This window comes from Ictalurus furcatus, chromosome 18 (assembly GCF_023375685.1).
Source record: "Ictalurus furcatus strain D&B chromosome 18, Billie_1.0, whole genome shotgun sequence".
Classification (NCBI taxonomy): domain Eukaryota; kingdom Metazoa; phylum Chordata; class Actinopteri; order Siluriformes; family Ictaluridae; genus Ictalurus; species Ictalurus furcatus.
Window position 1 is genome coordinate 23,371,206 of NC_071272.1, and position 26,695 is coordinate 23,397,900.

General features: G+C 42.6%; 1 protein-coding gene across 1 annotated transcript; it reads right to left on the minus strand.

Moving 5' to 3' along the window:
• Positions 1–1,357: 1,357 nt before the first annotated feature.
• On the minus strand, positions 1,358–12,101 carry ccdc92bb (coiled-coil domain containing 92Bb). The gene is made up of 6 exons (XM_053648203.1): positions 11,960–12,101; positions 4,726–5,172; positions 2,616–2,763; positions 2,421–2,468; positions 1,949–2,283; positions 1,358–1,811 (listed from the first exon to the last, which is right to left on the minus strand). The coding sequence occupies exons 2-6, from the start codon at positions 4,822–4,824 to the stop codon at positions 1,494–1,496; spliced, it is 948 nt and encodes a 315-aa protein (XP_053504178.1). The 5' UTR covers positions 4,825–5,172; positions 11,960–12,101; the 3' UTR covers positions 1,358–1,493.
• Positions 12,102–26,695: the final 14,594 nt, after the last annotated feature.

The following is a 26,695-nucleotide window of genomic DNA, read 5'->3' on the forward strand; positions in this document are numbered from 1 at the left end:
CAAAAGCTGTTAACATTTGGTGATTTGTAGTGTCTGTGTCATCTGTGGACAAATACGTTTGTCATGATCAACAGTTGTACAGATCTACAGAGTCGGCTCAGTTTTCTTCTGGTGTTAACTGCATACAATTTGTACTCACAATACAATAGATACCAGCCTGAGAGAGAGTGAAACCTTCTACTTCATTAACACGTCTAACTAGCTAACTGCAGGTCAACGACATGGAACAGCTGAACACCTGTATGAGAGTACTGACTACTTCATTCTTTACTGTATGTATGTTTTGTATTGGTTAAACATCACTGTACTAGAGAAAGGACAAGTGGGCCACCCTGATCACCCCAATACAGCAGCGGCGGCTTGTGATCATAGGTTTTGGTGTTGCAGGACTATGTTAATAACGACATAACGTCAGGCACAATTATGTCAAGAGGCTATCACAATTGACTCATGCTACTACTGTATCTAGTGACTTTTTAAAGAAACCCTACACCCTGTAATGTCCGGTAAGAGGCAGGTAAGAGACGAGAACATCCAGCATATACATACATCTATACATACGTCAGTTCAACTGTGATCCACACAGCATGTGAGGTTCCCAAAGAGCTAATATCATTAATCATTAAGGGTTGCCAGGTTTCGGGGGAAAATCCCAGTCCAGATACATCTCAAAACACACACACAAAAGTCCTGAAACTAGTCCAAAGAAATTTGAACATTATTAAAAGGAGGCATGTTTTTCTTCTTTCTTTTTTTTCAGCCTTTCAGTGGAAAACAAGGTCACTGCGGTACTGTACACACGCATTTCTGATGTACAGACATTATCCACTCTATAATCCGTCTTTCCCTCTTCCAATCCTTGCAACATATCTTACAGTCATACAGTAGACACACTGTCTGCGCTTACACCTTGCCTTTGTTTTGAGACGTTTATTAGATTTCATTTGGATTATTGGCTTTGAAACGAGATCCCGGTGGACGCACAGTATATTTAACTGCTGCGATTCGGCATAAAAACCATGACCCTGGCAACCCTGTCATTAACTGTCCTGTCTGCTGCTCCTCCTCCACTGAAAATGTTCACAGCGTGAGCATGGGGCAGTGTGATTCACACTCCAATGGGCTTTTATTAGTGCTTGACGCAGTTCCCATTTTGACCACTAGGTCAAATTTTAATAACTCTTATAGAGCTAAATGGGGCAAAATACCTGTAAATAGCTACGTTTTTTTTTTTTTTTAAATCATTGGGCACTCAAAAACGGTGATTGGTATTTCAACTGAATTCAAAATGTATGGAGTTGTGAATGAGGACTTTACATAGATTAACATTTGTTGAACGGCTGATATACTGTAAATGGTGAAGCTCAGCCATACCTGCCCAAACCTGGACGAGCCGTCACTGCTCAGATGAGTAGTAAAGATGCAGTAAGAAATGCTATAGACTATACAAGTGAACTAAAGTGCAACTAATCAGTCTCTATCCCACTGTCGCACTATAAATCTGTAGTCTCTGGTCCGGTGTCCTCTCTCATTGCTCGGGTCCGTAATCTACCCATCCGCCTTTGTGAATCCCCCTCTCCACAGTGCCCTCCCAGTGATATGTGCAGAGGGAGAAGCCTTTGTGTGAAGGGATACAGGAAGAGGGTGGGGTCAGGCATTGGGCGGGGCTTCTCCGGCCCCAGTATGCGTTCCTGTGGCACACATTCCCTCACTCGTTCTGACCTTCGCAATCGTGCTGAACAGTGGCTACGATGTCTGGCTTCAGCTCTGGATGTTGAGACCTGTGGAGAGCTTGACAAACAGCCTGGACCCTGTGAAATACATAGAATGTCTAATATGTAGGTTGCACTACATACCAACCTAGCTAGGTTTCCGTGCGTACAATTAGCACTGGTATACGTCAACTCAACCGACAGTTTTTGTTTGCACAGTTTTTCCTGTTGCTTACCTTCTTGTCTCTTTCACCTTCCTCCTCGTCATCTTCTTCCTCTGCCTGATGGTAAAGGCGGAAGCGTGCCGAGTGTAGTTGGAAAGTGAGCTGGGCAGCGATGTCGGTCTGCTTGTGGAGATCGCGGCTAAGCGCCGTGATCTTATGACTGCGCCGCTTCAGCTCCTCCAAAAAGCGTCGCTCCTCATCGCGCAGCCGCACCTGCAGAGCGCTCGCTTGCGCCCCCTTGTGCCGGAGCTTGGCTTTTAGCTCCCGCTGCGAGCACTCCTGTTCAGCCAGGTTATGTTCCGTCTGCAATAAGCGAGCCTGCAGAAACTCCTCCTCAGCTGCTATATCTGATTAACACATGGAGGTTTGTATAACTAGGAGGACACACACAAGACTACCGAACTAATAAGAAAAATATTGTTATTAAAATATTAAACATTTCTGTTTTTTGGGGGTTTTTTTACAAATTCATGCAGAGCATTACCTTCTCTGCTTCTCTCGGGAGAGCTTTTGCTCAGTTCACAGCTCAGATCTATGAAGAGAAATGAGAGAATTTGATCGTTTGACACTGAAAAACAGCTCTACACGGTACACACGTGTTCGTGCAGCATTTCTGTTTTAGTTAAAGCTGTCCCAGACAGCCTAGTGACAGTGCGTGATGTTACAGAACGTGACGGACCATTACATCTCTTCTTCAGGTGACGGATCTCCAGGCGCAGGCCGGTCAGCAGGACCTGATGCTCTTTTTGCAAGAATGCGATGTTCCGCTCGACGCTCTCTACCTGTTGGGCGACGGTGCAGGTATCCATGGACGCACAACATGTGTCCTAAATTGAGTAAAAACAGAGCTCGATGTACAAAATACAGAAGTCTACGTATCTGCTATTTGACAACACGGACCTTTCATCGAGCAAACCCTAATCAGTCCCAAATGTTATGTGAAAGTCTATGCCGACTTTATGAGCATGTGTGCCTTCTGTATGACGCAGGAATTTCACGCCTGCTGGGGTGAGGTGACGAGAAACTGCACCAAGTATTCTGTGATGTTTATGTAAGACAATTTAACGGCTGTGGATCAGGTGGTAGAGCGGGTTGTCCACTAATCGTAGGGTCGGCGGTTCGGTTCCCGGCCCACGTGACTCCACATACCGAAGTGTCCTTGGGCAAGGCATTGAACCCCAAGTTGCTCCCGATGGCAAGTTAGCGCCTTGCATGGCAGCTCTGCTACCGTTGGTGTGTGTGAAATGGGTGAATGAGAACCAATGTAAAGCGCGTTGGAACCGCTAAAACGCGGTTGTACTAAAAATAGTGAAAAAATAACTGGATCCTGCCTCGTTGAAAAATCGAGCAATTCTGACCAGCTACTAAAACGCAAGCTGAGCTGGACAAACTGGTAGACTCAATTGGATTTTATTTGTGTAGCGCTTTTAACAATGGGTATTGTCGCAAAGCAGCTTTACATAATATATCAATTCAGGATATACATTTTTAAATGTATAAATTTGTGCCTAATGAGTGAGACAGAGGCGTCGGTGGCGAAGAAAAACTCCCCGAGACGACACGAGGAAGAAAGCTTGAGAGAAACCCGAGTCAAAAGGGAACCCGTCATCGTCTGGGTGATATTTCGATTATCAATAACTCCCTTCTATAACTGTGTGCTACAGTACATAGTCAAAAAGTACAACTGTGTAACCAGGAAATTCATTCCAGTTTTCACATGAGGTCTATTTTGTTGACGTTATCAACTGTTCGCTGTAGACCATCTTTGCCAGCTGGTAACCTCTACCAAATGTTACATAATAGGGGCGGTGGTGGCTTAGCAGTTAAGGTGCCGGGTTCCTGATCAGAAGGTCGGGCGTTCAAGCCCCAGTATTGCCAAGCTGCCACTGTCGGGCCCTTGAGCAAGTCCCTTAACCCTCTCTGCTCCAGGGTGCGCTGTATCACGGCTGACCCTGCACTCTGACGCCAACTTCCTGACATGCTGGGGTATGTGAAGAAAAGCAAATCACTGTATATGTGACAAATAAAGACTCATTATAATAGACAAGTTATTTATGAGAAAATAAATAACACAAAAGTCTGTCAAAGCAGGAAATATCTTGCCAGCTAGCCTAGATAGGCTTCCAGTTTGAGCAGTTTGGGCTGTGTTTTGGCAGCTGGTCAGACCAAGCTGGGTCATCAGGGTGGTCCTTATTTATTTATTTATTTATTTTTAACACCACATAAGGTATCATGGTGCAATGCATCATTATTATTACTCTAAGGGAATTTCATAGAATAGCATAAATGACAGGTTCCGGTTGGTTACACAACTAGTAACTGGTGATGATCTATTTACAACTTTTTTTTTCTCTCCCTAACCTTGTGGTTTCAGGTTGTTTGAACTCTACTCATACCATGTGAAAATTCTGCGTAAACGTGCACATCCGGGACCAGCTGAAAGAAGAAGATGAACTGCGCAAGCACCTCGGTCATTCGTGATTTGACCTTTTTTTTTTTGTCCTCAGACCATTTCTAGTAATCAGACATGTGAAAGTAAATGTCTGCCAGAAGTCAGACTCGTCTCTCATCAGGTCAGGATCGTCTCTGCTGCAGGATGTAGCGAGTGCGTAACTGAGGTGGATGATGATGATGATGATGATGTAATCTCAAACACGACACTGCTTTGCAGCTAGGCGAGTTGATCCAAAAGTTTGCACTACAAGCAGAACTAATGCATTTATCTATCGACCAGAACATCTGTCCAACAGCTGTATGATATAGGCTAGCGCGTAACCGATGTTACTCACGATCAGGCGGATGAAAGGCGCAGGACGGCTCCCTCCTCCATCACCTCCTGGGCATGGAAGATCACTTTGCTCTCTGCCATGCTGTCCAACATCCGACATTCATTTAACAAATGAGCTGGAGTCACAAACCAGGGCGATCTGATCTGACCTGATCTGATCTCACCGTGTACAAGAAGCTGCTGAGCTGGGTCGCGTTGGTTTTCACTTTCCAAGCCGAACAGCTGTTGATCTGCGCAAGGATGAAGGATTAGGACTAGAGAGTAGATCCTATGCTGAAATACAGACCCAGATTGTTATTAGGTTACTTAAAATGTATGTCTGTATGTATTTATTTATTTATTTTTTAGAAACGATGTCCCTGTCCTTTTCAGCACCATGGATAGGGACAGACTGCTCCCTAGTGGTCATTACGGTGACTGAAAATCTTCCTCAATGACATCACGGTATCTAAAACAAAATGATACTGATTAAACACACGCACAATGCTTTGCTCACTACTACACAGTAGCCAGATTTTGATTCATCATGCTACACTACAGTATATGGCCAAAAGTTTCTGCACCCCATGTCCCATACCATATATAATATGTATTTATTTGTTTATTGCTGTTATAAGAACCTCCACACTTCTGGGAAGGCTTTCCAATCTTTGCCTTTTGTTACGAGATCCGACATCCGATATGCTTTCTCCAATATCCGAGCCACCATTATTATTTTTTTTTTTTGCAGGTAATATTAATAAACTGCTATTTTAATGCGAGCGACTTGACCCCTGGTTTATTTTTACGCTGTACACTGCAGACTCATTATAGACGTAAGTCAAGTAGGACAATTATTACCGTATTTAATTAACCACTTCTAACATAAAAATGATTGAAGTCCCCGGACAGGCAAGAAAAGTCAAAAGACTACAGAACTATAGCAAATCTTTTATAAAGCTTGGAAATATTTACCGCAAAACGACTCGAATTGCCATTTCTATAGGAGGTTAAACAAATAATTAAAACAGCCACACACAAAAATTCTAGCCTTTTTAATTCTATGCATTGTCAAGCCTGGTATTTGTATGTTTTTTTTTTTTTTTTAGATAGACATGTACACTAGCTTTCCTAAAACAAGTTTAAAAACTGCTGCGCGCCGAATGTTTTTTGTTTTTCGCACCATTCTGTGTAAGCTCTAGAGCTTGCTGTGCGTGAAGATCCACACTTTCTGAAATACCAAGACACTGAAATATTTGGCAGCAATGAGTCACTGAGATCTCATTTTCCCCCAGTTTGACGTTAACATTAACTGAACATTATCGTAACTAGTATCTGCATGATTTCATACATTGTCCTGCTGTCACACGATTGGCTGATTGCATGAATGTGGATAGTGAGTGTACAGCACTATACATACAGAGAAATGCTTAGAAGGTTTGCATATCTTGAATATGAATTTATTTGAATATGTCTTTCCTTGAATATTCCAGATGCACTTCTTTACCTGGACTGCTTTGTCACTGTATCAAATCCTTCTGCTTTTCCACAAACGTGAAGCTGGGATTTTAGATGTAAAGCGCCCTCTAGTGTCAAGTAGACACATTACACGTACACATTATTACTATCTGTATCATACATTAATGCAGAGTAATGACAACGTCAAGATTTGTAACCAATTTTCTGTTATTTTCTTCTGTTAAAAGCTGAAAGTTGAGGACAGAAAGAGTTTGTGTGAGTATAAACAAAAGCGTGAGCACTCCTGAACTTCAATCTGAGAATCCAGTAGATAATATAACCTTTATTACATGCCTGTTTACAATTTGGCCAATAGGGACGGTTTAGGCAGGGTTTATCCGGTTACTGTGGGTGACGGCATGTTTAATGAATATAAGTAAGGAATAAAACATGATGGGGCGTGCTGATCTAGGAAAATAATCCACAACATGGGGGAGTAGTGTGAAGCGGAGGGTCATGAGACTGGACTGAGCTGACAGGAAGGCTACGGTAGCTCAAATAGCAACTCTTTACAACCATGATGAGCAGAAATGTGCAACACATTGAAGCAGATGGGCTACAACAGCAGAATATAACGTCGGGTTCCTCTCCTGTTAGCCAAGAACAGGAATCTGAGACTACAATTTGCACAGGTTCACCAAAATTGGACCGCAGAAGATTGGAGAAAGACCAGGCAATGTCGATGCGCTCCTGGCTGAGTTGATGCGGCCCTTCTGGAGTCACTGTGGAATCGGTTGAGGTTCAGGTTATTACATCTTCACACTCTATTGCAGGTTGTCATGAATATTAAAATCTCACCTCTGAGGTCAGCAGCGCTTATTTGAATTTGAGTTTGAATTGACGGAGACACAGAGATGTTTGTGAAAGTAGTCAAATACATAGTTTTACATCAGGAGCAGTTCGTTAGAGTAACAACCAGAGAGCAAGCAGCAAAATGGTTGTCATTTTGCAACCAAAGCCGCCGCCCCAAAGTTTTGTAGCATATCACACCAAATCTGGAGAATATACTTTATAATGGTGCAAGTGAAGGCTCTCGAACCACTAATAATGTTTGAGCAAATATTAAGGATACTCTCAGTATGGTAATTTGTACACTATGGTTATGGCTTAACCAGATATCTGGCTAGAATGGCCAGAGATTAAGGAAAAAAGGAAAGAGATTAAGGCGAATTAAAGAAAATGTCTAGACGTCTAACTGTCTCAAGATGTCGGCTGAAAAGGCTGATTATGAAATATCTTTTGCCCGGTATCCCAGTGGTACAGGACACACAGGTGGATTTTCAATATAAGAATCTTAAATTGCATAGCCGTTCTCACTGATTTGTTTAACAGAATTCAAAATACACCAGAAAGATCCTGATCTTGTTTTGTTTTTCTTCTAATATTTGCTAGTGCTAGCTAGTGTAGCACGCGCAGGTTCTGAGGATAAACGCATCATCACTAATACCTAGAAATGAAGGATAGCATGTGGTCTGAGAGACGAGAGGACACCGGAGAACCTGAAGGAAACCCAGACAGACACGAGGAGAAGACGTGGCGTTCTACACAGAGAGTAACCCAAATTCAGGATTGAGACACTGTGTTGTTCTAACCCGAATACCTTTGTGTTAGAAACGTTGCAATGAGCAGTTTTAATTCTGAGAGAAAGTAAGCATTTAAAAAACGTATTTATGAGTGCGGCAGTGCTTTACGATATAACGAGAAAATCTGACCGGAAATATGTTTAAAAAAAAAAAAAAAGATTCCCGATGCTTTCTATAATGTAGTACTAGGTTTATTTGAGGTACATTTTCAACAATGTGTATAAAACCGTACTGCATTTCTCATTGGGAAAAGAACTCTTGGGTGGATCTTCCAGGTGTTTATCCAAGCATGTAAATGTGGTGCTTTCCCAAATTTTTTTTCTCCCCAATTTGGCAAATTCCAACCAGCACCCAGCTCTATCAAACAGCAACTACCAACCAGTAGAAGTGGGTGAAGGATTTCTCAGCGGTATGTGAAGCCAGCAAGTTCATGTTGTGTCCCAGACTAGCGTAACACACCTAGAGTAAAGCACGCTCGGCGTCTTCCACAGATATTCAATTCCATTCAATTCAATTTTATTTGTATAGTGTTTTTTTTACAATAGACGTTGTCTCAAAGCAGCTTTACAGAAACATATAAACACAGGATAGAGATTTTAAGTGTGTGAATTTATCCCTATTGAGCGAGCCGGTGGTGACGGTGGTGAGGAAAAACTCCCTGAGATGATATGAGGAAGAAACCTTGAGAGGAACCAGACTCAGAAGGGAACCCGTCCTCATCTGGGGAACGACGGATAGCGTGAAAATATTTGAGTTCACAGACACCCACGAATGGCTAGCGTCACTGTGATTGACAGGAGAGAGAGAGAATATGTCGTCCCTCCCACCCAATTTTGCTCCCTTGGCACCTGGTAACTGGATATAATTGTGTTTATTGTCCACACTGTGTCATGTGATTGCTGTGGCCACGGGTCCCTGAGAATGTTGCGGTCTGGTTTTTGGTATCTTGCTGAGTTTCTCATCTCTCTAGCTCTTATGTTTAGCTTACATGTTTTTCTTCTTTTCTCTGGGAGCTTGGCAAAGCTAAATGGTAGGCAGTTTGAAGCAATGAATACAGTACAGTCGTAGTACACCGAAAAGAAAGAGTATATACTATATTTATGCTGCCAAATTGGAAAAACTAAATTAAGAACACATAAGAAACAACTCAGAATTCTACATAACGGTTGCTGAACCAGCTTTGCATGTTCTAGCCAGTTTCTTCACATTGGACTCAGAACCTAGCGCCACCTTGGCATGTTCTAATAGTGTCTGTTTGAATGCCATGTAGCGTATGCGCCGGTTAGCTTTGTAGACCTCCAGCCGCTTTGCTTCAGCAATCGGATCATCCAGAACTCCTTCCCACCTCAGGCTTTCCTGTGCTTGGCTGCTTGCTTCCATTTCATCCTCCTTATCTGCGGCTGGGGTTTCCTCCACTGCAGCCTGTGCGGTTTTGCCTTTACGGCATTTCCTTGCACTCCTCTCTTTGGCATGGCCTTTGGCATGGTTCGGGTCACTGCTCTTCTCCGTGTTGGTTGACTGTTGCGTCTGGGGTTTCTCTACAGCACACCAAAACAATAAACCAAGGCAGATGGATTTCAACTTAATCCCCTTTCCACAAAAGAGCTAACCTATACGCTGTATGGCTAAACATGATGGGATTCAACGTAATTGATCTTTCCCTTTCAGCCAAATTGGTTCTCGGGAATACACCCATGCATGGGTGAGGTTTCCCAAGGCCTTGAGGTGTAAAATGTGGCACTGATCTGCTGAGCATTCAGTCTTTCCTCCTAAAATGGTGGTGCTAGCTTGTAAACCTTACTTTCATACAGGTGTGAATACTGCCAGAAGAATAAATAAATAAATATCTAATGGCACATTGGAGGTCAACAGGGAAAGTTACTGGCTCAAGTAAGTGAAAAGTTAAATTTGTGTGTGTTTGCACACACACACACACACACACACACACACACACACATCTACACTGTAGCTACACTTCACCTACCATCTTGCTCGCTTGGTTTGTATACACTTACCAACTTTAATATGTTGCTATGCCTAATAATCAGCACCCCTCTGCCCATAACAGTCAATGGTTACTGTTGTTATTGTTGTTGATATTATTATTGCTGTTGTTGTTATTGCTGTTGTTATTACTGTTGTTATTGTTGTTGTTGTTACTGTTGTTATTGTTGTTGTTGTTGTGGTGGTGGTCATCAGTGTGGTTACAGCATCATGTGATGGCAAAACTAAACTTGGTCAATGTCACTGTGATAAACTAGTTTGAATAATAAAGAAAAACCCCACACAACATCTCTGGGAAATTTCGTCAATTTTCCAATGGCAAGGACTGAAAACGAGTGAAATGTAGTGTAAGAACAAGTATGTGTAGCCAGCTAACACAGAAGAGAATTGACCTCACTGATCACAGCGAACAAACATTTTTACGTTAGCAATATTCATGATTTGGTTGAAGGCACTGGATTTCTTCAGTTCATTACTAGCTACAATTAGCTAAAGATTTAGAATTTCTTAAAAATAAATAAATAAATAAATAAATAAATAAATAAAATGTTTTCAGGACTTTTGTAGCTTGATAGACAACAAAGAAATGTTGCCAGGGTGTATGCCATTTATTTCCGAGGTGGGTCCTACTCAGGCCAGTCAAAGATAGGGGGCGCCAAATGATGTCCTTTTCTATGGTGGATTGTATCAAAGCAACGAGAACTGACCACCACCCAAATAATACCGGATCAGCATGGACCACTGTCGGTCCCTTTCCACTGATGGATGGAGTAGAGAGAGGCTGACAAATTGTGTAAAGCAACAGTCAGGCTTCAGTCACTGAATGGCGATAGGAGGTGTGCCTAATAAACTATGGAGCTTTAGCGCCGACAAAATATATTATATATATAAATATACTGAATATGCATTTCGTATAATTAAATTCTTTCCTTGTTTTGAACTTGCTAGGGGTTACATTTGCCTTTAAAACATATCATTTGAAATATAAATATAGAAATACAGATTATATGTAAATTAGGTAAATAAGTCATTCTTGGGGGATTCCCAGGGAAAAATTCTCAGTTAAAAAAAAAAGTTCTACTCAAGTTTTGCATAGCGATGTTAAACTCTCGATACCTAGCATAACTATTTCGATAACATTATAGCTAGACAGGCGATGCTAAAGTTAGCTTGCTGACAAATGTTAGCTGCTTAACAGGAATTAAGCTGTATTAGTACAACAAACATTTTTTTATAAGTTTTTCCTCATCAGGGTTTATATATCTCCCATTTTGACTCCACTTAACTCCACGACTCTTTACTTCACTTCATGGACGTGAGCGTGACAGACGGCCGATCGGCAAAATGCTGGAGAATCGAACCACTTCTGCAAGCGTCTACCTTTCCCTGGGAATCCGAGACGCTTCAGCTTTGCCCTAATTTCACACAAGATCTCTATTTTTGAGATTTGATCTTTTTTTTTTCAACCTCAAACCTCAAACCCATAATCCTTCATTTTTTATTTTTTTTTTAAAACAAAACAAAAACAAATCTTACCCCTAGCAAAAAAAAAGGCAATTTGTGAAACAATGTAAATGTATTAAACGCACCACATAATGTGACGTGTATCTACTTTAACCCTACGCATAAATGATTGAAACACAAAATCAGATCCCATTGATGTTTTTTTTTTTTCATTAAAATTTCACGTCATATAAATTTTCCTAAATATCACTTAAAAAAAAGGAAAAAAAGAAGTAAATAGACTGTCCATGTGTAGGAACACTAAACGATGTATTAATATGCACTGAATATATTAGTAAAAAAAAAAAAAATTGTAAAAGAGCAATTAAAAATGTTTCATTTTGATGAACAAAATGTTAACAAAATATAATAGTATTCCTGACATATTTGTGCATATTTATTAGGACTGCTGCATGATGCAGATGATTTTGGAGGTAAAAAAAAATAAATAATTAAATAATTAAATTAAATAGTTTATCTGCCATAAACATAGGCTAGTTTTAATTGAATTTGGGATTTGGTGTAGAAAGTTTGAACAGGTAGACTAAACAAAATACATGCTGCAATGATAATAAACTGAGTGTACTGTGTGTGTGTGTGTGTGTGTGTGTGTGTGTGTGTGTGTGTAAATAAAAGGAATAAAAGTACCCGAGTCATCAGAATGGGAAGGTGTGCTTGGATGTCCTCTTTTCTTTTGCTCACAGGTGGGTTTATTTTTCTCTTTAATCGTCTTTCTTTTCTTTTTCTTCTTCCCTTCTCTCCCTGCAGAGCCAGAGGCAGGTGTAGTGTGAGGATCTCCTCTCCTGGAGCATTGAATCACATCCCGAGGATCACGCAGTTTCCCCGTCAAAGTTGCCATGGTCCTCCCAGTCCTTATAGATTCAGGTTCAGAACGTCAACTCATTGTTTGTGTTTTAACCCAAGAAACGAAACACACTCAAACTAAACTTTTTTTTTGTGCACAATCAAGATGCTACTCTGTCCTTAAAACGTTCTGTCTTTGTGTAAACAAAGTGCTCTGTCCATGAGCCAAAGTTATTAAAAAAAAAAAAAAAGTAAATCTGAAATGTTCAGATTTAAAGCAGGGAAAAAAAACTGAAGGTGAACTGATAGGTCAAAGGAGTGTTTAGACGTAGGGGCGCGTCACTATGGAAACCTAGCCCCGCCCACATTGTTGTTCTGCGGAACGGAAATACACTGGGTGGTGTGCGCATGCGCACGCGCCGACTCCTTCTTCATTCAAGGGGGAAACAACAGCACGTAGCGTGCAGATACATGATCCATGATCCATGATAAAGTAACCTAGAAGAAGAGGTAAACCCTTTTATAACCCTCTGTACCTGTAACTGCAACTCAGGTGTTCATTAATGATTTGCTTTGAAGTTTTACTTCCTGTAAAGTTGGGCAAAACCTTTTGTTTTCCCCTTTTATATACTGAATATTCAAATCCTGAGACAGAGAGAGCCTGGCAACACAGTCATTTTGTCATAAACACTGGCATGATAATTAGCACACTGCTCAAATGACTATGAAACATATGAAAAGTGAAATATCTATGATGTACACAGTGTTTGCACATGCTCTACCCTTTTCGTGGACACGTGGAACAACTGTACAGTCACATGCAGCAGCACAGCCAGACAAAATGAATGATTAATGATTGACAGGATGTCAAATAGAGTCAGAGTATTATATGGTATAAAATAAACGGATTGCATCACAACGCTGCGTGCGTCTACAGTGTGCCTTAAGGTGTTTAGTCCGACCGAAGACTTAACTTTATGGCACATAGCAACATATTTTTCATATATGAATGTGCTTATGTAAAACAATTTGGGTAATAAGTAGACCCAAATCTAATACATATTCTGTCAGGTAAGTGACATTTCTCTTTGTGAAGAATGCTGATTTGATGTAACACCTGATTATGGGTCGGAAACTGAGCCTGTACTTAGAATAGAGACATCAGTTCAAGCACCTCGCTGGAACGTAACTTGTGCCAGGGAGACAAATTTAGCAACAGTTATAAAGGTTAGGCACACGGACAACATAACCCATAAACTAAGCAGGAAAATATCGACGATAAAAACCAGAAGACGTATCGTGGACATGAGGGGGAGGGGCATCTGACATAATCAGTTTATTTTGTGTTTTTTGAAGCGGTATGTTAAAAGATCATATGAGTGTTACACGGTTTTTGGTAATGAAAGTTTCATTAAGGAATCTTCTTCCACGTTTTTAATCGAACGAGTTGTATATTTGTGTTTCCACTTTGTGTGCAATATATTAGTTTCTACTGGCCAGTGATGTGATTATGTCTAAGCTCAGCCCCTATACGAAGTGTTCGTTGCTGGCACATGATCGAGAACCAGAGAGGGGGAAGACATAGACGCAAGGGAAGGGATCCAAGGCAAAGGGACAGGCTAAATTTATCCGGACAGCTCAGGATTGGGATGTCCCCAACCCGGCCGTCTTCATTACATGGGCAAAGTTCAGACACCTGAAGCAGAGAACGAGAAGGAGATACAGAGTGACGTGAGTTTGAAACACTGTCACTGTCATTACTTCATTCTTAAGAAGAAATTGTGGGAATTCAAAATATTCTTAATTTTTTTCTTAAGTTAGGAAATAAGAAGGAAATGGCAGTTAAGAAGAATTTTTATTCTTAATGTTTCCTGAATCCGGCCCCAGATTTTACTATTGATCTAATCTGATCTTAAACCATGTAAGCAATCTACGCTGGGACGTAGAGCTGTGTCTACGTGTGAGAGTGTCTACAGACCTACAAATAAAATTAGTTTCTTTACAATCACTTTAAAGGTGCATTAAGGAAGATGTGTAACAGAAAAAGGCCTCTAACTGTTAAATGGGTGGGGTTGAATAAGATTTGAATGATATTTTTTTTACGTCCAGTTTCTACCCATGTATGTACACCAAAACGTATAGGGTGCGTACGAAATGTACTGCATTGCCGTTGAAACAGTACGTACTAATCAGTATGTATGCGAATTATGACTACAATCCCGGGCATAGTACATCCACCGTGTTAGCATTGTCATGTGACCTTCGATGTCATCATAAAGACAAATCTTAAACGAGTTAACGATTTATTCGGGTATTGTTAAACAAGTCCGGTTTAACCAAGATTTAACACATAAGAGCCGATGCTATCTTCCACGTTTTTTTCCTTCTTCTTTTTCTGAGCTTGTCCGCGCCAGTCCCGTTGCATTGTGGGATTGTTTGACTCGCATAGTGTCCATCGGTTGCATACCGCAAAATCTCGCCGGAAGCGATACGCCATCCGGGGATTTCTCACCTACTGTTTCTCGCATACTTAGAATTCGGACATACTACCCCTCTGGCGTAGCGCTTTTTGCCTACTATATAGTACATAAGTATATGCAGCCATAGTGGTTCAACTAGAGTTAGCATTAGCAAGAAATGTCATGAAATTCTAACCTCGAAAACTATTTAGGACGGATAGTAGGCGAATTGTGACGCAGAAGTTGTGAAGGGGTTTTGGGGGCGTGTCTATAAAAATGACTGACAAGAGGCTAATCTAAATATAAACAAATATTCCGGACCGGAAGCCATGTTCCCCCCCCCCCCCCCCCAGCTACGTAAATGTCGTAAACTATTTTTAAAAAATCATTTTTTTTAACATAATGTAAATATTATTTGTATTAATAAGAAACGAAAACGATTGACGATTGCACCTTTAATTATTACACGGTTTCTCGAGGCCTTGAAGCCTCACCCTAAAGAACTTTCGCGTTCGGAAACTTTCACACGCGTCCCATTGGGCAGAACATGAACCGTCGTTGGAAAAACGACGATTCCAATTGGTTAGCAGAGATTGAGCCCGCCCCTTCACTTGCGCGCTATTGGCTGGAGTCGAATCTACGGAAGTCGCTCGTCATCCGTAACCTTTGACGTTGAGGCAGCAGAAGCCAGCTGTTACAAATCGCGTCACTTCTCGCCAGCTGATCGGAGACGCCGGCGGAGTGAGACACGCCGAGAAAAGGTGAGCTATTAGTAGGAAATAAATAAATAAATAAATAATAACATATAAACTTTTATATTCTTCCATAAGCTCATCTCATCCTGCGCGGTGTGTTCAGTTTGCGAAATGAATCTTGCTTGGTGCGTGTAGGAAAGGCGATAGGAAATGAATCGACTCGGAATCGAGTCACTCGAGGTGGGGCGTTGGTTAAGATTAAAAAGAAAAATCAACGCGTCAGGATTAGTTTTGATCATCATCATAAAGCCTTGATTCGTTGTAGCTCGGGTGATTAATCGGGTAAACGTTATATAATGCAGGTTCTGGCACAGTGTCCAAACTTAGAAAAGAAGAAGAAGAAAAAAAGGCTGATCAGTAGACTAGGCGGTGCAAAAAAAAAAAAAAAAAACCGTCCTAACTCTGTTCACCCTTCCTAAATCAGTCTAGGTAATACAACACGGAGGTCAAACTACATATTGAGCAACTGGTAACCATGTGTAAATGTGGCACAAATGGAGTCATGACCTAGCAGAACCTAGATGATGATGATGATGATGATGAAACTTCGACTTAGTTGGCATGAATAGCCCTGACAGTATTTGTGTAACATTATTGCTGCTCGGTTGCCAGCGTGTCTGTGTGCTTAGCAGTATTTTCCTGATTTGGATTAGAGGCATGGACAGAGTGTGTGTCCTTATGTAATTCTCTCCATCTAGCAGTTAGCTAAGAGGAGGAGGAGGAGGAGGAGGAATGCCATTTTGTCAGTGGCTCGCTTTCAGTTCTGTGCTAAAGCTGCAGCACACGCTGTGGAAAATGTCGTCTACTGTCGAGCAGGTCGAGTAAACTCAATCCTCGCAAGGCGTGTTAAACTTACACCACCTTCTATGAAGCCTGACAGATGTAGGAAACACCTGGGTTAATTAATTAATTATTTTTTAAACGAGTGGGTATTCACTTCTGAAACTTCATTTCAGAACCCCATCGGCTGTCCTTAAACAACTCGTCGTTCTCATCGTCGCTCCGAGAATACGTCCAAAATGTGTCGTGTTTCGAGGCGTGATCGCTTGGCCTGCTCCTCAAATTTGAAACCAAGTACACACCCAGATTTTGTGGCGTAAATGAAGAGGAGAACGAACTTACTTTCTGTCTTTCTTTTTTTTTTTTTTGTTCGAGACCACGCCCTGCTCCGTTGTTCTTTCAGCGGCATCTCCGTTGCAAAATAGTTCTGTATAAGTCACGCTCGCACGTTCATGAGGGCTTTTCATGTTGGACAGAATATTATAGAGAAACCCTAAGCGCACGTGGGTAGGCCGAGGGTCTCGGGTGTGAAATCGGTTGGAAAACGGGCGAGGCGATAAACGTTACCCGATCGTGCACGTAGAGAGATCGGTGGTAATACGTTGACGGTTCTTCATCCTACTTTACCAGTAGCTCTACTGATTCTGGTCACCAGACACAGCAGTCAGGTATTAGTCAGTCGCCCCACCCTGGAAAGTATGTTAAGAAGACGTGGCGCAGGGTTTAATAACCCGAGGGCTTGGGAGAGGAGGTTGTAATTGAAAAACCGGTCCGGAATTGAACGTACTCGTTAAATTTTAATCAGGTGAACGCTCAGATTAAAGGCGAATCTTCTGAGCGCTCGGTTCGTGATGTCGTCGTTTTGTGTACGTATTTAACCCCCCCCCCCCCCCACTGATTATCGTTTAACAGCACGAGGAAGCGTACAGACGTTACACGTCACCTTTCTTGACGCAACAGGATGTTGTCTTTACAGCTAAACGACTCGACTGCAATCCTGCCTGGATGTTTTGCAAATCCTTCCTCGAAGAGTCCGTGGCAGGTCAGAGCTCTGTCGTGTTGTCGTTCGGAATCAGCCCCTGACACGCCGGTACCGTGTCCTTCCTCGAACTGCAGAGCTCGATCGGTCGAGACGTCTCGGCCGACCTCGATTTCTGCTCCCTTGCGCCGCGTTTCACTTCGGCAAAAGCGCCACGAGGCCACAGTTCAGGGTGTGGCCGGTCGACGACTCGCCTTCTAATGAGATACTGCGCCGTATCTGTACTTTTTTTTTTTTTTTTTTAATGTCTTTATACGTGCTCAGGATATGAGATCGGATTCCAGCTAAAAGAAGAGCGGTTTAGGGTTTAGCTGGGTGACCTAAAAGTTTCCTATTTTTCAGTCCACGCATTGCAGGGTTGCAGCCACGACCGTTATGTCAATCGATCGACCGATGACCGGAGCAGCGCGGACGGAATTAATGCAGACGCTCTCGATTTATCGATCTCTTATTACCGCCGTCCAGCTGATGCATCACAGTTGTTCATGATTAAGATTTCACCGTGTTTACTATAGTTACAGATGAATAATGCAGAGAGTGGATTTGATTTATTTGTTGTTCGTCCGCCTGGAACATTTTATGACTCAAAGCCAGATCAGGACGCAGCTGGTCTGTTAGGGGGTCATGCGTCGTTCTTTATAACGCTGCGTGGTGGTTTTTTTTTTTTTGTAAAAGCACAAAGGCACGGTGGCGTGTATGGCTGGCGTGCTGACGCAGAGAGCTTTATCTCGTCCTGTGCCGTTCCTGTGTCTGCTTGCTTATTGATGTCTGTGCTTGAGCAGGGGGAGGGGTGAGGACACGCACAAAAAAAAAAAAAAAAAGTGAAGCAAAATAACCGCAGGTTACTACCAAAGGGAAGAAATAAGGTTGGGAAGGGGAACGAGAATGATCCAGCACCGGTTGTGGAAGTGCTATGATTCAGCAGATCTGATTCGTCTTCAGCGACGGACTGATTTAGTGTGCTTTCGCAAGCATGACGCATCATAACCTCGATACAGTCTCGTTGTTGTATGGTTAAGATCTGCTGCTTCTTGTAGTCATTTGTGGACCTGATCAGTGATGATGTCGGAACGAGGAAGAAGGCCCACGAGGATTTGAGTAAGATATCTACGATTTAAATGCGATATACACAATATACAAGCAGTGCCGTCTGGGCCCTGGAATTCCTTCTTGGACGAGAATTAACTCGAAGAAACATTTTTCCTCTTAACTCTCTGTAGAGTTTTGGAGAAAATAAGTGGAAACCCGTCCCCGGACGGAGCGCGTGAGCCGAACAGGCAGAGGAGCGCGTGAGGAATTTCTAACATGTGCAGGAGGAATCTCAAGAATTCCTGGCATTCTCGACGCTCTGTTCGCGGAAGGAAAGGGGAGACTCTTTACGGGACATCGAGAGCGCTGTTTGCCTTTAGTTGGATTTTTTTTTACATTTCTTTTTTCTCAGCGTATTAAATCCAGCTGTTCGGTGCTTTGAAACCATCTTGGATGCCTGTACGCCGATGAGCGCAGTTAGAATGAAAGTGCTTAATGGGAGCGAGAAGCCATATCGAGTGTCTGGAAACAGCGGTCAGCTTTCTCCTTCAGTGGTGTTTACGAACACGTTTTCCCACACTGGTTATACTTCAGGTTATACGTAAATGGTGTATTAGGGCTCTACAGGAAATCGCATTCTTAAAGCGATCTCGAGTCGTCGAATGCAAGTCGATTCAAGGGCGGAGTCCATTCTGGAGCATTTGCCTTCAGGTAAACATCAAAACCATAGTGATACCGTTCACTTCATTTGCTCTCAGCAAGGACCGTACGTGTGGAGAGTCTACAGGGGGGGAAAAAATGAGGGTCAAGACAACGTTTAAAATCGGTGTATGAAGTTTAAAAATGACCAAAATGCCCGCCTGTGGTGATCTGTAAAATGTTTAATGTCATGTACTGAATATTAAATTCCCAATTGCTGGAGGAATTAGCAAACGGGGCACTTGAGTCATGGCCGCCAGCGCCGTCTCGCTCGAAACTTGCCAGTGACTGATTACTCATAGAGCTTGTTCATCAAGTCCAAGTTTCACCCACAAGTGGCCTACGAGTTGCTATCAGGAGGAGAAACGGAAACGACTGGTTATTCGAGCAGCCGTCAATATTACCGGTTTGCGTTCAACTTTTACGAGGACGCTACCATACCTTACCATACCATACATTTAAAATCGTGGTTATTAGCGCTCAGGATTCCGTCCGTCGCGGTGCCGATAAATCAGCGATTCAAAATGCAGATGGGCCGACGTTCAAAAACATCTGCTAGGAAAATGTAGCTAGTTTTTATTCCTCCTTGTTCCTCCTTCGGCTGCTCACGTTCGGGGTCACGACAGCGGATCGCCCGTCCGCATATTTTGATTCTGGAACACGTTTTACGCCGGATGCCCTTCCTGACGCAAACGTCCCCATTTTCTGGGCTTGGGACCAGCACCGAGAGTGCGCTGGCTTATGAAACCCTCCAGTGTTTGTGGTTGGTTCGAACCTGGGTCTCGGCATTTTTCTCCAATTCAGCCACCTCTGGGTGTGGAGGGTGAAGGCAAACACGTGCTTCCTCCGAGACACGTGAAGCCAGCCGACCACATGGTATGTCACAGTGCCACACAACACACCGAGACGGAAGCTCTGTCTGCCCTTTACTGTATACACAAGCTCACAGACACCCGTGATTGGCTGGCGTCACTGTGATTGACAGGGAAGAGAGTTTGCTCCTCCCAGCCTGAGAGCACAGCCAATATTGCTCTATCGGATGGCTGTGGCATCGCCAGGATCCGCCGATCGGGGTTTCGTGTCTCGATATACCTGCCCTGTCCAGACAAAACGGCAGCGTGTAGCCGTCTCCGATCACTCCGTCCGTCCACACTAATCCAGTTCTCCGGTTCATTTAGCGAGCCAGATTGGCCCGTTTGGAGTCATCTTGATTGAAGCTGGTATGCGTCGTCTTATTTTGGCTTTCCCGACAGACGCTTTGAATACTGTGCACAATGTTGACACAACTTGCGTTCTACAGAAGCTTTGGATTCGTGTCGGACATCAAAGCATCGCGCGAATCGAACAATAGCGGGCACGCCTTTCCCGCACTCGGGTGTTGGAATGTGAAGAGAAAACACTCGACAACAGATTCTCTCGGGAAAATGTCACTAAGTCACAAACGATACGTGGTGATGTCATTGGAGTCGGTGTATGAATCATGATATGTACGTATGCTAGAAAGTGGACTATCCATCATGTATACGTGTGTGTGTGTGTGTGTGTGTGTGTGTGTGTGTGTGTATATTTTTTATGTGTATAAATAAATCCATAGATCTAGATGCTGTAATACTTTCCTAATCTTAATAGTATATAAAAAATTAATGTAATCCGTAGTATCGTAACTGGAACCCGGGGTTCCTTGTTAGACATTGGCATTCAAGTCCTCGCTACTATACCAGTAAGACTACTCTCAGCAAGCGCAGGCAATTCCAAAGATGGTCATGTTGGTCATGAATCTCTGAGTCACGTTAACAGGCATTCGTATTGTGCGTGGAATGCCCCGTGCCCATATGTGGATGATTATAGGCATAGACGTTCCTTGGACAATAGCTGGCTTGTTTAACTTTATGCTCGAGCAGCTGTATGGCGCTGATAAGAAAGTGGTAGATTCCATACGTTGATCCATAGCCTTTTGTAAGCGCCAAAGTATCGTTGCTTATATTTAATCCAGGACTTTCTTTTCTCTCTCTCTCTCGTCTCGCAGGGAGGCGAGTATTCGGGACCGGAGAAGATGGATCGGGTCATCAAGTAACTCTTGGCTAACCTACATCAGTTCTTCTCTGGCAAACTTTATGTTCCTATTCACATGCTAAAGCTGCCAGCTGAAGAGCTGTTGTGGTCAGCTTTGTCCTGCTGCTGCCTTCCAGACTTTTCAAACATGTCAGGCTGGGGAGGCTGGATTCATCTTTCTAAAGTGGATGTGTAAAAAAATTAGTAATGAGTAATACATACCAGCAGAGGCTATTATTAAATTAAACACTCTGTAGGAAAACATCAGTTTAAAAAACACTGTACACGCGAGATCTTCTCCTGATTTTCATCAGCTGTAGCACTCATTTAAATACAGTGCCTTGTGTAATCATTCAACCCCCATCCCCCACCCCCGAAATGTTACTTCACACGAAAGGTTTAACATTCGAAGGTAAATAATTTTTCATTTTGACACAAAGGTTAATAAACAAACAAGTAAACAAACAAACAGAAAACCCAGCACCCCGTGTCAATACCTCTCTGCCTCAGATCTTTTGGGATATGTTTCTGGATCCTGATATTTTTCTCCATTCTTCATTTCAAAAAGCTCTGCCATGTTGGATAGAGACCATTTTCCAAGTCTTGCCAGGTATTCTGAATCAGACTGCAGTCTCCGCTTCGACTGGGCCATTCAATCGTATTGTAAGTATGTTGATCGTTTTAAACCGTTCTACGGCGTGACTCTACCGCCACCGTGCTTCACTGTAGGGACGGTGTTCTTGCCGAGTTTCCACCAACTGTAGCGCTTTTGTGCGGCGACTCAGACTAGAGAAGCATTTTACACAGGTTTGCTGAGTCTTTGGCTCTCTAAAAGGGATCCCATATGACTCGCTCACTCTTCCGTAGCCCGGCTGTGTGGCGTGTCCGGGGTGTGGTAGGTCCTGTGAAAACTTTCTCCCATCTGAGAGGTGGATCTCTTGACCCTTGGCCTTTTGCTTGCTTCTCTGACGAACGCTCTCCTTATCCGATCACTGATTTTGGATGGACTGCAGCCTGTGGTTGAGTCATGGTCTCTAACAAGCGTAAGCTAACGTTGTTATTGCTAAGCCTTAACGGTGACACCATGTGATCAAATCACATGACGCGGATGCAGTTTTACAGAGGCCGTGCGGGCAAGATACAAAGAGCAAAGCAAGTTCGATTACGTAAGGTTTTGCTAACTTAATCAGGGCTGTAAGATTTGTAAACTAAAATATTCTTGTTCATATGTATATTATGAAATTGTATATACGGTGTACTCATAAAATAAGTTGTGTTGGTAAATGATAGTTTTATATTTGAAAAAAAAAAGAAGGTAGTTCTGAAAAGTTTGTAGAAATACGAGACAGTATCTTCCAGGTCTTCTGGGATAGTTCTGGATGCTGTTTATATGGAGAAAACGTGCGTTTTAATACGCTTGTGTAATGATGGAAGCGAAGAAATTACAAAGTGTTCTTTTACATCATTAATTTGACCTTATTGAGTCCTGTAAACTTTTTTTTTTGAATGTAAATAAATACCATTTACCACAGCAACAATGACTTCATGATTCTGATTGGTTAGAAAATGTTGATTTTTTTTTTTTATCATAGAATTTTTATTGAAAATATACATTTTACATAACCCCCCACCCAACAACCCCAACAACCAACCACAGCCAAAACCAAAAAGGGGGGGGGACAACCAAAGAAAGAAAAAAAAACACACAAAAAAGAAAACAAACAAACAAACAAACAAAAAAAACAACAACAACAAAAAAAAAGGGGTAAGATGATCAGGAATTACAGTCCACCTCTCCTCAATCCACCACCAGGGTGCGTACATCATTGAAGTAGGTAATAAATTGTGCCCATTTTCCCAAAAATGAGTCAAGAAAATGTTGATTTTAAAGAGTGTGTCCGCCCCTACTCCTGCTAATTCACCGAGTCACAGAGTGGTGCTCAAGAGAGGACGGATTGTTGGTAACATCGAGGTTTTCAATGAAGTGGATCCGGACGGTGAAAAGGGATTTGTTGTCTGTACAAACCGTACCAACAGCTTCACTCAAAAATGGTTTATGACGTCAAAACGTGACCGGTATGCAAATTAAATGCTAGTGCGAGTCCTCTTGAGATGGCTGGAGACGCAGACTACAGCTAAAACCAAACGCTGAATCTCAAATCCGGTATTGTTTTTGGTGTTGGTGTTTATCAATGCTATCTTCCTAATCAGTAGGATAAACGTGCTCGGCACAAAACATCGAACAATTTGGCTGTCAGTGGTGGTGTTTTTTAACAGATAAATAACGTAGCTGTCGTTATAACAGTCATTTTCATAATTTAACCAGCCCGCAGGTTCTAAGGCATCCATGATGCTGTGATTGTGTGAATGGGAACACCGGTGCTTCGATGCATGAGACACTTAGCGCTAATACAGATGAGTGAAAGCACTTCAGAAACGCTCCACACAACGTGATCATTCCCGTCCATAAACAAAGTTCATCTTCATTATTTCTAATCAACCCTCCTTTGTTTTTGGCTCTTCCCCTTTTTCACTCCATTTCCTGTAAGTTCCGGTTTTAAATATGCCACACTGCCACCTAGTGTACATACACATACAAGTATTGCCCCTTCACAAACCCTGCAGTCTTGTAGCGTTCCTCTGTACATGCCCGCGAGGTCTGCCAGGTCCCCAAGGCCGTAAGGTGTCCCGTTTCTCATTTAGGGCTTCTAAAGGATGCTCACAAGTGCTCTCGAAGTGCCCTTACCACACCATTTTGAGAAACCCACACTGAAACGGACTCTTTAATGCTTCTTGATCAAACCAACTCAGTTACTCAATTTACTGTATGCTCATTGTCCTACATGTCTGATTTCGCAACGGTACATCGTTTACGTGTTATGCAGTTGATTATGAACTCCATCGGTCTCTGACTGGAAAACGGAGCTTAATATGTTATTGGTTATCACGCCGCAACTATTATCTCTATTTCTCATATAATCAGCACGAGGATCCGAGTGAGGAATGATTGCAATTACTGGACTCTCTGTCATTATCAGCGAAGGGCGAGCACTACACTGAAACCCAGCCAGAATATAATCGAGTCTTGAGGACCGTCCGAAATGCTCGCTTTTACGTTCTCAAGCGCACGATCGCTCGCACATCGTGGATGCATGGACTTGGATGGCTTAGGGTACCGTTTGGGACGATGAATTTGGGTCAGAACCGAGCCTTGCAACTTTATATTTACGTTATCCAAGTGCGACAACCCAACAGTCCCAACAAGACCCAACAGCGGCGGATTTGTCCGATCATCAGCCCGATGCCGGAGCCATTGAGGTACACCTGCCCCAGCTTCATCCGCATTTGTGGGCGTCAACAGGAAATTGCAACCAACACTGATTTTTTTTCTACATCTATTTATGGTTGTTTATTGGTTGTCCTATAGAGGGAGAGAGGGAGGGAGGGAGGGACTATGCATACACCAAATGTGTGCTCAAAATACACCTATGCTTGTATTCCATCGCTAACAATAAAGCAAGAGGTGTTTGTTAGCTTCTCGCTCTGTTCAACGAATGAGATATTTCCCAACCCTGGTCCTGGAGTAATGTAGGACCTCCTGAGAAAAACTTACATCAGTCCTCCATCTGACTTCACTCCAACTCTCCTGAGCCCATGTGATCCAGAGCCTACATGTAACTCTACCGTCTGCCAAATCTCAGATTTCCACCCCTGGTCCTGGAGAACCCTTTGTCCTGCACGTGTAAGTGTTTTCCCTGCTCTAACACGCTCACTTTAAGTCAGAGAGCGATGTTAATTCGCTGATTCATCACAAACACACGGGAATTCCAGGACCAGGGTTGGGAACCTGTTCCCGAAATAGTTCACACCCTGATCCTTAGAGCACCCCTGGGAGTGTCGCTGCTCTCACACGCCTGATTCAACTAATCGTTTAATTAAGACACTATTTCAGAGTTGTGGGTGTGTGAGAGCAGGAAAAGGTACAGGGCAAAGGGGTATTCCGGGACCAGCTGTATGTTCAGAGCCACACCTTGTTCACCAGAGCACTGTTTCACCATTTTGTTGTCTGGTATGAAACTGTAATAGGTTAATAACCTGATGATGTATTCAGATATATTGATATATATTTTTTGTCTAAGCTTTCTTGCCATTAATAAAAGAAAATCCCCACGGAAAGGAAGAAAGAAAAAAGTGTTTATTATATTATAAAGAAGCGTTGCTTGCCCTTTTGTCAAGGCTGAATGAAAAGCGTTTTTGGGATAATTTGGGATAAACACTAGGTATTAGAAAGGTTATATTTTTTAAAAAAAAATTCAATTGTTTCACATTGAGCATGTTGCATTTTTTTTTTTTTAAACAAAATGAGCTTATAGCCTAAACCAGTGGTTTTCAAAGTGTGGGCCGCCAGGGGGCGCCCGAGGGGCCTCAACAATTTGGTGTGAAAAATAAATTCTCACTCTCAGACAACCACACACACACACACACACACAATCAATTCCTAATGTAATGTAATGTAAAGATGTAAGATGTAATTATTAATATATATATATAAAAATGGGGATATATTCAGAAGTCTGTATTTTTAATGTGTTTTAAAGACATCTTGCAAAAGTGGGGCCTCGGGCAAATGTTAATGCCATTTGGTGGACCTTGCCCTGGAAAAGTTTGGAACCCCTGGCCTAAACCTCATTTAATTTTTCCCCAATAGGCCTAAATTTCTGTCCAGAATTTGTCACGTCCTGCCTGGCTACAGAAAGATCTGACATTAGATAGGATTGGACATATAGCTGGGTTTTCAAAGGTGGCAGGAAAATCTGTATAGAAAGTATTTTTCTTACAATTCTGTAGGCAAACAATCACACCGCAAAGACGAAGGGAAGCTCTGAAAATGACCCTGGCACCAGCTGAGCGTCTGTGTGGAGTTTCTCAGCATGTTCTCCCCGTGTCCTCCTGGTGCTCCGGTTTCCTCCCACCTAACCAAAGCCTGCCAGTAGGTGGACGAGATAAGATAAATTGCCCCTAGGTGCTAATGGTGAATGTGTGTGCGCATATGGTGCCCTGTGATGGACTGGCATCCCGTTTAGAGTGTTTTCCCACCTCACACCCGTGGTGTTCCTGGGATAGGCTCCAAATCGACAGCGAAGCCGATCAGGATGAAGCGTTTTCTGAAAACGAAGGAGTTTGTAGTTAAACGCAGTGCTTGGTTTTATTTATACCCTTTGGCATCCTATATTCAGAGTAGGCTATCATACGTAAGGAACGTTATTATCCATTCTTTCATTTTGTTCCAACTAAGGAATGAGTGTGGAACGCTGAAAATATATATCATAATACAAAAACACCTGAAACATTCACTATAGTCACTATGTCCTAACGTAGTGATGATGAATTCAGAGAATCTTTCATCATTACTTTATTCTAATATTGTATGAACAAAGAAAACTGGGTATCATTGACTACATGATAAGATGTCGACCTGAGTAACATTGTAGAATTCGTTTCAGTTTCCCAACCCTGGGCCTGGAGTAACCCCTGTCCTGTATATTCGAGTGTTTTCCCTGCTCCAACACACTCATGTCCAGTCAGGAAGGGCTGTTAATGAGCTGATTAGGTGAATTAATTAGGTGTGCTGGGAGCAGAGAAAACACTCAAATATGCAGGATAAGAGATTTTCGTTCGCCTCACGCCTCCAGGGTCGGGGGTTCGATTCCCACCGTGGCCCTGTGTGTGCGGAGTTTGCACGTTCTCCCCGTGCTGCGGGGGTTTC